Source organism: Geotrypetes seraphini, chromosome 2 (genome assembly GCF_902459505.1).
Source record: "Geotrypetes seraphini chromosome 2, aGeoSer1.1, whole genome shotgun sequence".
Lineage (NCBI taxonomy): Eukaryota > Metazoa > Chordata > Amphibia > Gymnophiona > Dermophiidae > Geotrypetes > Geotrypetes seraphini.
The window spans coordinates 454,093,174-454,108,935 of NC_047085.1; the positions used below are offsets into that span (position 1 = coordinate 454,093,174).

The 15,762-nt window shown below is 41.7% G+C and overlaps 1 protein-coding gene across 1 annotated transcript; it reads left to right on the forward strand.

Annotated features, from left to right (window-relative positions):
• The first annotated feature begins 784 nt into the window (after positions 1–784).
• GJD4 (gap junction protein delta 4) lies at positions 785–15,486 on the forward strand. The gene is made up of 2 exons (XM_033932892.1): positions 785–848; positions 14,375–15,486. The coding sequence occupies exons 1-2, from the start codon at positions 785–787 to the stop codon at positions 15,484–15,486; spliced, it is 1,176 nt and encodes a 391-aa protein (XP_033788783.1).
• The last annotated feature ends 276 nt before the right edge of the window (positions 15,487–15,762 follow it).

Here is a 15,762-nt window from a genome sequence, read left to right on the forward strand (position 1 = left end):
CAAGAGAAAAGCTGGTCTGTTTAAAATAGATCTGGGAAAAAAAGTGCATTCTGCAAACTTATAACTTCACTTCTTCCCTAGATACAATGAATGGGTGTTTATGCTGCTTTTAGCTGAAACAGGATAACAATAAAATTAGAATATTATACAGTACTTAGGAACAGACAGACAACCATCTCTAGGTTGACTAACTCAAAAGAACAACTTGGGCTGCATGAAATTTCCAAAGAGTAGAAGAAACAAAGAGGAATGTGGATCTCTGTCTGAACTCACTTTGCTGATCTTCACTGAGGAGAAACACACATTGAAAATGCTGGGATACCTGTATTGCCAAATGGAGAGTCCTTTTTGCACTGGAGCAAGTATGAGGAAATGCTTGATAAGTTTTTCTTAAGAGGATTTTTTTTCTTTCTTAAATCAGTGTATCTTCCTAAACATTCCAGTGATGTCAAGATGCTGGCATGCCTAGGGAGAGGGTAAGAATAGCCCAGTGACTGAGATGGCTTCTGTTGTCTTTTGTCTTGCAGCAGTTGTCAGGAAAGTGAAGCCACAGAGGTGAGCACAGCAAATGGTTTAAGGGGCTTAGACTTCTAAGCTTCATCTCCAGTACTAAAGGCACTAAACTTGCTAGGAGAGGCACATTTAGCTGAGGCAGTCACCACAGACTCCGCACTAGCTACTTTTACATCTGTGTCAACCGTGATGCTCTCCTATTTCCTTTCCATCAGATTTGCTATGAAAATTATAGTTGTCTGAGGCCTATATTCTCTGGATTTGCTTGATCATGGAGCAGTGGGACACTCTGGGGTTCTTGACCATCACCCTCAGCAATAATGTGACCATTGTAGGTAAGTGTCTTAAAGCCTTTGTTAATTGCCAGTGTTGTTCAAAGTACTAGGTGATAGTAGTTAAGTAAAAATAAACACTGTACAAGTACAATGAACACATTAAAAAATTTACTTAAGGACGCCGTCGAAAGTTTCCTCTAACTATGCCGAAAAGACGGGGAAGGAACGTCGGAGGAGCCTCCCGGCGACCCTTAACTCCAGCGGTTACCATTGATGATTTTCTCCGACGCCTACAACGGGAGCAAGAAGAGTCGGGTGCCAGCTCGCTGGGGACGCCGCCGGAGAGTAGCGCGGTGGTGAGATCCCCTGGGCTCGATGTCACTCTCAGCCCTGACGTCAGGACGCCACCCCTTCAACCGACGCCGCAAGCCGCTAGCTCTCCACGGGACCAGAATGCACCCGAGGAGGTAGCTTCTTCTTCGTTCCCAGAGGCTAGCATGGAGGGCTCGCCGAACACAACAACGCAGAGTGACATGCTCTCTCTGCAAGGACTTGCGACCGGAACAACAGAGGCTGGGGGAATACAAGACGCCACTGAGGTAAAGCTAATTTCAGAACATTTAGATACTACAACATTACAACTTTTTTCACCTACAAAACCCCCTAAAGTTACACTTGATGCATTATGGGACTTGGTAGTGAATTTGGGGAATTCTCAAATAAAAAGTTTGGACAAAGAATTAAAAGAACAAAAAGAAGAAATAAATGTCTTAAAGCAGGATATTTCTCAACTAAAAATAGAGTCACAAAATACAAGTAAGGAGCTAATGTTTTTGAAACAAAATCAAGATTTGTTGGTTAAAGATAATATAATACTCAGGAGGAAGTTGGAAGCTCAGGAGAATAATGGTCGAATTAATAATTTGAGATTTATAAATTTTCCAAAGATCTTGTCAACTTCTCCTAGAGAAATTGTGAAAAGGTATTTTATGGAAATATTGGAAATTCCTGAAAGCTCCTTACCTCCTCTTACAAGGGTGTATTACCTTCCTGCCAAGCCCCAATCCAAAAAAGAAGGAAAAATTAAGGAACCCCGGGAGAGATCATTGGACATTTCCGCAATACTGGAACAATCGGATAGAGAATTGGCTGTTCCAGCCACTCTCTTGTTGTCTGTCGCTTTGGCTCCAGACAAGGATTGGATATTAAAACTTTTCTTTAAAAATAGGTCCAAAGACTTCCTGGGACATCATATTCAGATTTTCCCCGATGTCTCTAGAGAGACTCAAAAAAGAAGGAAAGAATTTTTACTTCTAAAACCTGGAGTGACTCAAATAGGGGGTATTTTCTTTCTGAGATATCCATGTAAATGTGTGGTTAGATATTTATCATTGAAGTATATTTTTACAGAACCGTCTCAACTGATTAGTTTTCTCTCAGCGAAACGTCTTGAAAAAGGAATAACAGCGCCCATGGAAGGTTAGCTCCCCGCACTGTAGTAAGACATGGATTTTCTTTTAATTAATTTGATTTATATTTGTCCTACTCTTTAAATCTTGGATCCAATACATGGAGGACTAGTGTGTGATCAGCTAGATCATTATTACTTTATTTATCTATTTTTATTTTCAAACTGAATTATGATTGTGGTATATCTTAATTTTGGAAATTTAGTTCAGTATGTTGTTTGATCTCACTTTACTGTACAAGATGTATATGCTTGGTAATATTGTAAAATTCTATAAATAAATAATAATAATAAAAAAAAAAATTTACTTAAGGGAAAGTAAAAAAGTTATTGCCTAATATAATATTTTATGAGTACCATGTAAAATACTGCAACTACAATGAATGCATATATTGTTAACGGTGTTATCCCAACAACTTTACTGTCTGCAATTCAATCCACTTTGCTTTCAGTAAAACTAAAATTTGAAAATGACTGTCACTCATGTGAGTGTGCTTATGAGTCATTAATCCAGCACAGCTACAAAGGTGTTCAACAACGGCACTAGAAGGAATTGGGTTGTTCAGTGTGATTAAAAAAAAAAAAAAAAAATCCTTCAAATCAGGCTGGGTTGCAAAATTACTGATGCCTTCTGACTGGGTCTATAGGTATTGATCACAGGAATTTCTGTCCGAAACACTTGCCTTCTGTATAGCAAAGAATACTTTATCAACATCATTGTCATTATTATCTGCCTTAGAAGCAGTGCTGTCTAATTCATCACTTGCATCTTCATCTTTGTTATCACTGTCATGCTGTCCAGTTACAGAGGAAGATTTCACAAAGTTGAAATCTATTGTCTAGCAATTTTTCGACTGATAGTAAGCTCTGTTTGCATATTAATCTTTGAGAACTGATGCAAGAAAGTTAAATGTGGGGGAACCCTTCAGTCTTAAGGCCAGCCAAGCAGACTTCCTCTTTAAAGTCTCTATTGATCCAATGGACAATCATAAAATTTTCCATGGGATGACCAGAAGTCTGTTGTGATAGAGAAACATATGTCTGTTCAACAAGAACTACATCAAACTTCAGCTTCATCTCTGCTTTAAAGTGACCCAACACTATTCTGTGTGACTAGAGACCAGAACCAGTTCAACAAACACAGGCAACTCCACTGAACTATATTCACTGAACAGCAAAATTCAAGATGAGATGATCCACTGTTTGTGTGACAAGCTTTGCATCCTGTTCCTGGATTCATTTGGTTTACTGAAGAATCATCATTTATGTCTCGCTTCTGCTTTTAACGTTTAACTGCAAACATCAAGTGAAACCGAGTAAAAGTAGTAAAAATCGATGAAATTATTACTTCAGCAAAGGTAAAAATAACAAATGTTTCCTATACTTTCTTATAAGTAAAAGTGACAAAACTTTTGTTTAAATAAGGTAATTACATTTACCCAACTATTTATTATTATTATAGTGCTACTAGGCCTTAGGCATCTGAGCCAATTGGAGCCTTAGGCCCTTCTCTGGAGCATCCCAGAATGCACAGGGAAGGGGAGGCCTGCCATTTTGGAGTGGCGGGTCTGCTGGCCAGAGGGTGGGAGCATCCCTCCAGTCGGACTTTCAACTAAAAGGTATGTGGGGGATGGGGGTAGAGTTAGGGGTGGTGGGCCTGCTTCCTTGGGGATGTTGGGGCTTTTTTTTTTTCTTCTTCGTGGGGTATCGGAAGTTTGGGGAGTGGCAGCAGGAGGAAGTGGGCAACCCTCCTGCCCAGTGTACTGTGGGGGGGGGGGGGGGGGGGAGAGAAGTTCCTTGCTGTCGCCACTGCTGCTCAGCTGATTTTGCCAGGAACATACCCTTGCCATGATCAGCTGATTGCAAGGTTTGCCTCAGCAATTCTCTAACTGGCGCCTGTGATACGGGGTTTAGGCAGGGTTAGGCGACTGTCCTTTAGGGCAAACGCGATTCTGTATAGGACGACGGTGTGTGATTCTCAGCTGCTTCTTGAGCAGCTGCTGAAACTGGCATCCAATACAGAATTTCCCCCTGATATTTTAAGCCAAGAAAACCCTGGCCTAATATACTGGCACCTAAGTTGCAGATACCTAGCAGTACCTAACTCGATTTAAGCACCGCTAGGCGTGATTCTGTAAATGGGGCTTAATTGAATGACATGTGCTAAGTGCGGTTTCCCTAAGCGCCTCCTGATTAAGGTTCCATGTATAGAATCAGGCCTTTTGAGTTCATTTGGTTTAGTTCCTCACCCGGTAGACTTTAATGCATAAATGACGACGTAAGAAATAAGTGGGTTTTATAAAATCAGTACAAAAGCTGTTAATTCTGGAGCATTTGTTGGCATTTATGTCAACTGAATGCTCCTGCCATTTTCCACATTCATGATATGATAGAATATCTGGAACCTCAATATTTCAGTCTTGGGGGTTCCAGGTTATTTTGATCTGCTCTTAAACCCACCGATAAGTGACTTTGCAGTATGTAAGATTTATAAGGTTATAATGGCTTTGTCTAATAAGCTTGATGTTGCATAAGACTGGCAGTTTTGTCACACAAATTGTCAGAGGTTGAATATTGAGATTCATTACTGCACATCTTGTCCTAGGGACTTCTGTAATGCTAAGGACAAAATAGCTTTGTTTGATTGCTTCCTTGGTAATTTTGTCTAGACTGAATTTATCTGTATCAGACAACATAGAAGGTTATGGGGCTCGTTTTCAAAAGAGAAAATGTAAAAAAAAAAAAAATAATAATAATGGCATAAAGAAGCTTTTAGAAGTTTGATTTAATAAAACATCCAAATTGCCATTTTCAAATCACTACTACTACTAATTATTTCTATAGCGCACGCGCATTTTTAGATGGTTTTCTATGCTGGTTGTCTGAAGTGCATCTAAATTTCAAGGGTGTATGTTGGGGCATACTTGGGCGTGATTAGGGCAAAGATGATTTGAACATTTTTCTGCAATAATTGTTTTACATACAGTGAGAGTAAAGACCAGGACTGGTTCAGATTGCTCCAATGACCTGGAACTACCTAGTAAATGATAAGCTTTACAGATTCAAACTATAGAAGCAGCTACAGATGAAAAAACAACCAAACAATCAAATTTTAAGGGCTGTTAGGTCACCTAGTGCAAAAATGACTGACAAAACCTTTTAGTGGCACAATATGTATTTGTAACTTACTTAGCAGAGACTAGTAAGTGCCACCTTAAAAAAAATCCCACTGTACTTGACAGGTGGCTGGCTGCCTTTCAACCTGAAGGCAGAGGCTTCAAGACTTGCTTGTACATGAGTGGAAAAAAAAAGCACTGAGAGATTTTCAATAAGATCTCTAACCGGGATGTGGTGATCCTTTTGGATGGGAGGGAAAAAAGTGACAGTATTGGTGTGTACCTGCTGAATAAAAGTTCTGGCACAATGTGCACGTAAGGGTCCTTGCAATCGCTCTACGGGGGGACGTTGTACTAATGGGAGACTTCAATATGCCAGATGTAGACTGGAGCACACCTTCAGCAACAACCAGCGGCAGCAAGAGGCTATTAGCCTCCATAAGGGGAACACGCCTCAATCAAATGGTAATGGAGCCCACTAGGGCCCAAACGATCCTTGACCTAGTACTCACCAATGGGGAAAGCATCTCAGAAGTCTTCGTGGGAGATAAGCTAGCCTCCAGCGATCATAACATGGTATGGTTCCACCTGAGGAAAGGTTTCCATAGATCAAACACTAAAACAAAGGTACTCAACTTCCGAGGAACAGACTTTGCACGCATGGGAGTTTTCGTCCATCAGGCGCTCCAGGACCAAACTGAGACAGGGAATGTGGAGGATATGTGGTCATCCCTGAAATCTGTCATACACGAGGCAACCGGCCGTTACATAAAATCATCACATAAACGGCGAAGAAAAGACAAACCCCAGTGGTTCACCGCAGAGATCTCACGTCTCGTTAAGGAGAAGAAAAACGCATTTGCTTCCTTCAAACGCACGGGGAAAAGCGAAGATCGACTGCTACACAGGATCAAGTCCACAGAGGTCAAAACGGCAGTCAGGGAGGCCAAACTTCGAGTGGAAGAAACTCTAGCAAACAACATTAAGAAAGGGGACAAATCCATCTTCCGGTATATCAGTGACAGGAAAAAAAACACAAACGGGATAGTACGCCTGAGAAAAACGGACGGGAATTACGCAGAATCGGATCCCGAAAAGGCCGAACTACTGAATGAATACTTCTGCTCGGTCTTCACCTGCGAGGTGCCAGGGTCCGGCCCTCAATTGAAGCCACAGTCAAACACAAAAGACCCGTTTCGGAATTTTAAATTCACACCCAGCGAGGTTTACTTTGAGCTAACAAAACTCAAGGTGGACAAAACCATGGGACCGGACAATCTGCACCCCAGAGTGCTCAGGGAGATAGGTGATGTCCTGGCAGAACCGTTAGCCGTGCTCTTCAATCTCTCACTGAGTACAGGGACAGTCCCCTTGGACTGGAAAACAGCTAACGTTGTTCCTCTGCACAAAAAGGGTTGCAGGACAGAGGCTGCAAATTACCGACTGGTGAGTCTGACATCGATAGTATGCAAACTCATGGAAACACTGATCAAACGCCAATTGGACACGGTCTTGGACGAAGGGAATCTACGGGACCCCAATCAACATGGATTCACCAAGGGTAGGTCCTGCCAATCAAACCTCATCAGCTTCTTTGACTGGGTAACAAAAAGACTGGACGAAGGAGATTCACTGGACATAGTGTACCTAGACTTCAGTAAAGCTTTTGACAGCGTCCCACACCGCAGACTGTTAAACAAGATGAAATCGATGGGGTTAGTAGAGACTCTAACGGCATGGGTCAATGATTGGCTGAGTGGCAGACTTCAGAGGGTGATGGTTAACGGTACTTTCTCTGAGACATCGGAGGTGACCAGCGGGGTGCCGCAGGGCTCGGTCTTGGGTCCGCTCCTCTTCAACATATTCATAGGAGATCTGACTCAAGGGCTTCGAGGTAAAGTAACATTATTCGCCGACGACGCCAAACTATGTAATATGGTAAGCGAGAGCAATTTACAAGATAGTATGGCGCAGGACCTGCGTACATTGGAATGCTGGTCCTCACCTGGCAGCTGGGCTTCAATGCTGGGAAGTGTAAGGTCATGCACCTAGGTAGCAGAAACCCGTGCAGAACTTATACCTTGAACGGGGAGACCTTGACCAGGACTTCAGCGGAACGAGATTTAGGAGTAATCATTAGTGCAGACATGAAATATGCCAATCAGGTGGAGAAGGCTTCCTCAAGGGCAAGGCAGATGCTGGGTTGCATCCGTAGAAGTTTCGTCAGCAGAAAGCCTGCTGTCATAATGCCATTGTACAGGACCATGGTGAGACCTCATCTGGAATACTGCGTGCAATTCTGGAAGCCACATTACCGCAAAGACGTGCAGAGGGTCGAGTCGGTCCAAAGGATGGCCACCAGAATGGTCTCAGGGCTTAAAGGTTTCTCGTACGAAGCAAGACTAAACAATTTGCAGCTCTACACTCTCGAGGAACGCAGGGAGAGGGGAGACATGATTGAGACGTTTAAATACGTCACCGGACGTATAGAAGTGGAAGATAACATTTTCCTTCTCAGAGGCCCCTCAACCACAAGGGGGCACCCACTCAAACTCAAGGGCGGGAAATTTCACGGCGACACCAGGAAGTATTTCTTCACGGAGCGAGTGATTGATCAATGGAACAAGCTTCCAGTACAGGTAATCGAGGCCAGCAGCGTGCCAGATTTTAAGAATAAATGGGACGCCCATGTGGGATCCCTACGTGGGTCAGGGCAAAACATTGGCTAATCTTAAGGGGAGGGTCTATAGAGTGGGCAGACTTTTGGGCCTTGGCCCTTTTCTGCCGTCATCTTTCTATGTTTCTATCCTACTGATTGGAGAGGAAGGAAGGAAGAATGGAATTTATTTATTTCCGCAATACTGCTTTTATTTGGCAAACTTAAAGTGGTTCACACACATCCATAATAAATCAGAGCAATAAAAATAACTCCCAGCCATACTCTTATGATAAACAACCCAAGATTTACACCAGTAATAAATCATTACAATTAAGTTATAAATTTGTTATATGGAAGTCAGAACTTTGGACTCGGAAATATTGACATCAGAGCAAAAACCCTCAAACTTTTTCTTAACATTTAACTCTAATTTTTTTTTTTTTTAAATCTCAAATGGATAAAGTACCACTGGAAAGAAAACAGCAGGGAGAATTTGGTCTGTATGGTTCATAGACAACCCCGCGAAAGACAAAGGCGCGCGCCGACAACTGAGCGTAAGACGGAGGCGCGCACCGAAGGGGGTTTGTTGGGGAGCCCCCCCAGTTTACTTAATAGAGATCGCACCGGCGTTGTGGGGGGTTTGAGGGGTTGTAACCCTCCACATTTTACTGTAAACTTAACTTTTTCCCTAAAAACAGGGAAAAAGTGAAATTTTCAGTAAAATGTGGGGAGTTACAACCCCCCAAACCCCCCACAACGCCCCCACAACGCAGCGCGATATCTATTAAGTAAAGTGGGAGGGTTCCCCCCCACGCCCCCCCCCCGTCGGAGCCCTAAAAACAGTAATTTTCTGCGGCGCGCGCCTCCGCGCTGTGCTCAATTGTCTGCGCGCGCCTTTGTCCCGGCGCACTTTTGACCTGACACCGGTCTGTACTATCTACAGTATAAGGTATGGCTACAGTATATGGTAAGCCACAAAAGGGCAGTTTAAAAGTCCCCATTCCCTTTCCCCACATGCACTGATAATGGATTCTATAAACAGAACCATTATCAGTAGCCACCGCAAAAATCATGCAAAGGCACCATTTACAGAATTTCAGCTACACAAAAGGAAGACGCCAGAAATATGGACCAGGGTTTTCAAGGCCTATATTTCATGAGAATCATCTCCATCAAGGCATTTTATGACAACTATTGCCACTTTCGGCATTAACCACACTTACAGTTGCATTAGGCATTGCAAGGCGCTTCCAAAGGTGTGATAATGGTGCACTTTTTGGAGGTGCCCATAGGCATTTGAACTGGTTTTTAATTAGTTTTAATTGGCATTTTAATTGGTTTCTAATCAGCGCAGCCAATTAATGTGCCGATTAAACCAATTAAAACCACTTAAGTTAGGCACACCATTTTTAGAATCGGGCCCAAAGATTAAAGTACTCTTTTGCTAAGCACTAACTGCAGAGTAAGAAGCACCATTGCAGGGCATGCTCGGACGTCTTGTGGCAGTTTTGGGATCAGCATGCATTATCCATATGCTAAGAAAAATTATAATTTATTGTTTTTGGCATTGGGGTTGTGCCTGGGGATGATGTGGGAGAATAGGTGTGTTCTGTGCTAATCAGTTACCCCCCTGTTTTACGAAGCCGCGTGGCAACGGCCCCGAAGCTCTTTAAATCTCTATGGGCTTCGGGGCCGTTACCAGAGTGCAGCCGCTATTGCGGCTTCGTAAAATAAGCCCTTAGTGTAGTAAAATTGTCGCATGCTTAGAGATTAGCATAGGATTAGTACATAAGCTCTTACCACCTAGGAAATAGGTGTAAGTAAACGCACGGCCATTAATGGGAATAATGGAAAATGAGGCCATTTTGGTGCCAAGCTAAAATTGGCCTCATTGCTTAGTAAAGACCCACATACAGGCTATCTTTTAGTACAGCTTAGTAAAAGGGCCCCTAAATATGGTAAACTTATTTCATACAACTTCGATGGCCTATGAATTATGGGGCTCATTTTCAAAATATTAAAATGTCTAAAAATTAGCATAAAGGGGCAAATGGATGTTTTTCTCCCCAAACCCTCCCAATTTGGTTTTTTCAAAACATATTTTCTATGCAGATTTATATGCTGTTCTTCCGTATTTTGGCATGGTGTGGGTGGGACGAGTGTGGGCTTATGGCTTGGACACTTTTCTGCCATAATCATACATTTAAAAATACGTCCAAGGCACAATTTGGATATTTGGGGGCTAGACCTGTTTCAGTAATGAATATGTGCCAAAACATTGCTCAAACTGACCAGATGACCACTGGAGGAATATAAATATGACATCCCCCCTCATACTCCCCAGTGGTCATTGAGAACCTCCCATCCCCCAAAGATGTGAATGAAACAGTACATACCTGCCTGTATGACAGCTACAGATGTTATATGCAGTCCTATTAGGTTCCTGGAGTAGCCTGTTGGATGGTGTAGTCAATATAACACAATATGCTATACTCCACTCAATCAGGAAAGTGCATATACCATTCCTACATTACTGTGCCATCTCTTTTCTGCTCATGGAAAAAGGCCTCAGAATTGGAGCCTACGCACAGTCTTATCATAGACTGAGATAGTCAGCGTAGTTTTCAATGCTCCATGCTCCAGTCATCGGCCCCAAAAAACTGAATTCTTTATTTATTATTTTTTTCTTAACTGTTTTTTCTTTTTTAGTTTTTCAAATTTTTTTACTTAATCTATATCTTAAAGTATCACTCAACACTTTTCACAAGTTACCAGAAATGCACTTCTCCATTGACTTGAAAAAGATTGACAACTAGTTACTTATCTTGGTCAATGTTTGTTCTGAAAAATGCCAACACAGCCAGCGTTTCGCGGGATTTATTTTTGTCTGCTGCTTCAGGGCCAATATTACAGCATCAAGACATATTTCTGCTACAAACTGTCAATGATTTTCGATGGTGTAGTCAATCATAGAGATGAGGACCCAAGCCCATATCCCACTCTAACTACTACACTTATAGTGGAATATGTGAGCCTTCCAAAATTGACCCATATTCCACATGTGAGGTGTCCAGTAGATTTTGGGTGGGTATTGGAAGGCTCACTATATACCATAAGTAGGATTACCATAAGGCTCCAGAAAAAGGAGGACAGATTGAAACATCCAATTTTACTTCCTTTGAAAGCAATGGAAGTAAAACTTGGATGTCTCAATCCGTCCTCTTTTTTCTGGAGCCATATGGTAGCCCTAACCATAAGGACCTTTTACATGAAATTCACTGCAGTAGCCCCTGAGGTGCCCCACTGCTTTGCTGGGATGTCTGTGTGGCCAGTCTACTAAACATGCTGTCCTCTCCTAGATCCCAAAGGCTTGTGCTGTGCATTTTTCATTTGGACATGTTTGTTTGTTTTTTTATTGTTCAAAAAAATAGATGCATATCTGAAAAATAACAATTTTTGTAAAACCAAGACAGATGTTTTGCAGTTTTGAAAATGGGCATGTTTGGTACTGGATTTTTGTGCATCTTCCACAAAACGTCCAAACTCAGATTTGGACGTCATATTGAAAATGGCCGTCCATATGAGTAAACACAGTGGGAAAATGGCAACATACTCAGCATTCTTAGTGGACTGGCCACACAAACATCCCAACAAAGCAGTGGGGCACCATAAGGATGAACTTCACATAAAGAGTCCCAGGTACACATCTCACCCAAACCACTTTACATTGTATTGGGAGCCCCCCCAAACCTACTGTACCCAACTATATACTATCCCATTAGCCCTTATGCCTACAAGTGTCACCTATATAGCAGTATAATAGATTTTTGGTGGGTTTTTGGAGGACTCAATCTTTCAACTACAAATTAGAGTGGAATATGGGTCTGGGTCCCCTTCTCTGCAGTCCACTGCACTGGCCACTAAATTACTCCAGAGACCTGCATGCTGCTCTAATAGGACTGGCTATAATATCTGCAGCTATCATACAGGCTGGTATGTACTGTTTTACATCTTTGGGGAGTGGGAGGAGGTCTGTGACCACTGGGGGAATAAGGGGGGAAGGGAGGCTATGCCTTTTTGGAACTTGTTTGTTATTGAAACAGGTCTAGCCTCAAACATCCAAGTTTTGCCCTGGATGTTTTCTGCAATGTTCTGTTACTGCAGAAAAACATCCAGACCATACGTCCATCCTAATCATGCCCAAAACATGTCCCCCAACATGCCCCCTTGAGAATTAGATGAATTGCAGACAAACAGCATAGAAAACAGCCAAAACATTGTGCTTTGAAAATGGTAATTTGAACGTTTTAGCAAACAAAATGTCCAAATTCCACTTTATGTCCCGTTTGGCCATTTTTGTATTTTGAAAATGAGCCCCATAGTGAGATGCAGAAACAGAACAGCCAATTTACAAAATAAAACCTATCACATGTTTAAAAAACCAAAAAACAGAAACCAAAAATCCTTATCATACAAAGTGTGTCAACTCTAAGGGGTTTGCTTGTGTAAGTAGCCCTATGATGCAAAATTTGTCAGTTACACACACAAATGGCAAAATTTGGAAATTTGTAAGTCCATCAGGAACTGATTGAGAAACTGTCCTCCAAAAGCCAAACTTTTTGTAATTAAAGGTAATTTTGAATGACAAAGAAGAAACCAGTATCCTCTTCAAGCATTCCTGCAACCCTAGATACAAACAAGATATTTGACAAGAGTTGATTGTGACTCAAAGGAAGTTTAAAGCTGACAGGGCATTTTCCAAGGTATATTATGTATATTGCTGGTCTAAAATACAAAACACACTTTGAAGGACTATCCAAACCATGACCAGAACATATTTTTTTTTTTTAATTTCTTCATGCCATGTCATGTGGGTGGTGTTTATCTATCTATCTATCTTTCCATGCTGAAAGGTTCTCTGTCCAATTAAATTCTCAGCATTATTTTGCCACTGTACCAGAAAAAAGTGTTATTTTATTTTACAAAGTGCCAATTTGCAGATTCTTAATGCTATGGAATTTTCAAGTGTGGAATTCCGAGCCATCATGAAGTTCCTATTCCTGCAGATGAAACCTCCAAAAGAAATCCATGAATGTATGATGCGAACATTGAGTGCCAAATGCCCATCATACTCCACAGTGAAGAAGTGATGTGCAAACTTTCAATGTGGAGATTTGAAGACCAAAGATGCAGCAAGGTCTGGGAGGCCTCAAACAGTGTCAGCTCCTAAAATTGTTGACCATGTCCATGACCTGATTTTTACAGATCAGCAAATACTGGCTAAAACAATTGCTGAGATACTATAGATATCCAGTTAATGTGTTGGGTGTATAATCCATGAGCAGCTAGGTATGCAGAAGCTGTCAGCCAAGTGGGTGCCCAAATATTTGAATGCTGACAAGAAACAACATTGAGTGGACACTTTCAAGTTGATTTTTCAGCATTTTCAGAGAGCTGGTGCCAACTAGTTACTGTTGATGAAACATGGTTATACCACTATGGTCCTGAGGGAAAACAACAGTCCATGCAATGGCAGCACTCAGGTTCTCCAAAGCCAAGGAACTTCAAGACCCATAAGTCAACAGGAAAAGTCATGACCACAGCTTTTTGGGATCAAGAAGGTGTTGCAATGACTGACTGTCTTCCAAGGGGCCAAACAGTTAATGCATCTGTAGTTAATGTGCCGATTAAAGGAGGCATTGAAAGAAAAAAGTAGAGGGAAGTTGCGAACAGGAGTTCTCTTTTTGCATGACAATGCACCTGCTCACAAGGCTGGCAAAATGATGAATGTTTTGACACAGTTGGAGTTTCAGTGCATAGACCATCTACTCTACTCACCAAACCTTGTTCCATCTATTTTCTGTTTCCAAACCTTAAAAAGTGTTTGAAAGGGTGACAATTTTCAAGTGATTTGGGGATGATTGCTGCAGCGGAGCAGTATTTCAGTGACTAGTCATCAGGGTATTTTTTTGGGAAGGGTTACAGAAACTTCAGACACGACGTGTCATGCATGTGGAACTTAGGAGTGAATATATGAAATAACTTGTAAGTTTCATGGCTCCATGTCATTCCCTTCTTGGCTCCATGTCATTCCCTTCTTGGTTGGGCTGAGAAATTTTCAGCACCCCCTCTATCTATCTATCTTGATATATGTGGCACTTATTTTGACATCACTACTTATATGTACATTCAGATTTATACATATGAATATGCTTCTTACATATGTAAAGTGTGGATAATTCTTTTAAAAATCACCTTAATTGTGTTTTAGTTTTGCAAATTGTCTATCATTTGTTCCAATTTCTCTCTGCCTATACATGACAATTTTTTTTTTCTTTTCTAGGAAAAATCTGGTTGACATTAATGACTTTGCTTCGGCTGGCAGTGGTTGTTTTTGCAGGATTTTCACTCTATCAGGATGAACAGGAACGGTTCATTTGCAATACACTCCAACCAGGGTGTTCCAACGTTTGCTATGATGCTTTCTTCCCAGTGTCCCACTTCAGATTTTGGCTTGTGCAGACAATGTGTGTTTTGTTGCCTTACACCATATTCATAATTCACGTCCTGCATCATGTTTCCTTGCGCATTGCAACAGGTCCTTCTTGCTCCAAAGAGATCAGTTCCACCACTAACTCACCAAAAACCTATGGGGCAGAGAATGTAGCCTTACAAGACTTCTCTTGTGCATATATAATTCAACTCCTCTTGAGGACTATCACTGAGGCTGGGTTCAGTGCAGGGCAATATTTCCTCTTTGGATTTTTGGTTCCCCAAAGTTTCAGCTGCCATCAGCCTCCCTGTACCAGTGCTATTGACTGCTACATCTCTAGACCAACAGAGAAATCCATCATGGTTATTTTCTTTTGGGGTATCAGTGGGGCCTCCATATTCCTTAGTATTATCGATTTGATCTGTGTGATACAAAGTCAAACAAAAGTTAAAAATCTCACAAAAAAGCAGCTGAGAATGAATAGTGCTTCAGTCCAAGAAGCGCTATACTCAACCACAATAAAGAAGCACACGGAATACCATCAAAACCCAGAAGGGGGCAGACATCTGCTTTTTTCTGACCTTGGGAAGAGGAAGGACAATCCCACACCACCTGCTTCTCTAATTTCTGAACAGGGGGAAATCTTCACTCATGATACTATGACATCTAATATCAACACAAACAGTAATAAGAAACTAGATGAGTTCTTGGTCTGCCCCAGTCTTACCTTCTCCGTTAGCAATGCAGTGGCAGAGTGTGATGCCAGTGAATCTCATAGTGTCTCCCCCTGGAAGAGTAGTAAGGGATGGCATGACAAGAACCCTCCATCCAGAAATGATGGAGAGTCTCTTCTACCCAACACCAAGTACACGGGAGAGGGCTGCCCATTGGAAGCAATTCCGTGTGATCTGCAATCTAATTCCTCCAATAACATCAGAGCTACAAAATCTCAGTGGGTATAAAGTGCTTTATACAGATTGAGGTGACACAAGAAAACATTTTCAGGCATGGCAGCTCTGTGTGAAATCAGTACCGAGTTTTCTCTAGAATGGACAGCATACTCTGCATGGTGCGAGACAAACAAAGAAGTTGCAACAGAGCTACAATAAATGCCACGATTAATGCAACTAACAGGTGCAGCACGAGAATTTCCTTCCATTTGAATATACATATTATCATATCTGTGGTAATTTATCCCACAAAAACTGGAGTATATCTACATCTTCAACGTAGAGTAA

Excerpts from the sequence above, each read along its gene's own strand:
- GJD4 (XM_033932892.1), top strand. The coding sequence starts at position 785 with ATGGAGCAGTGGGACACTCTGGGGTTCTTGACCATCACCCTCAGCAAT. Across the intron at positions 849-14,374 it reads CAATAATGTGACCATTGTAG|GAAAAATCTGGTTGACATTA; the intron begins GTAAGTGTCTTA and ends TTTCTTTTCTAG.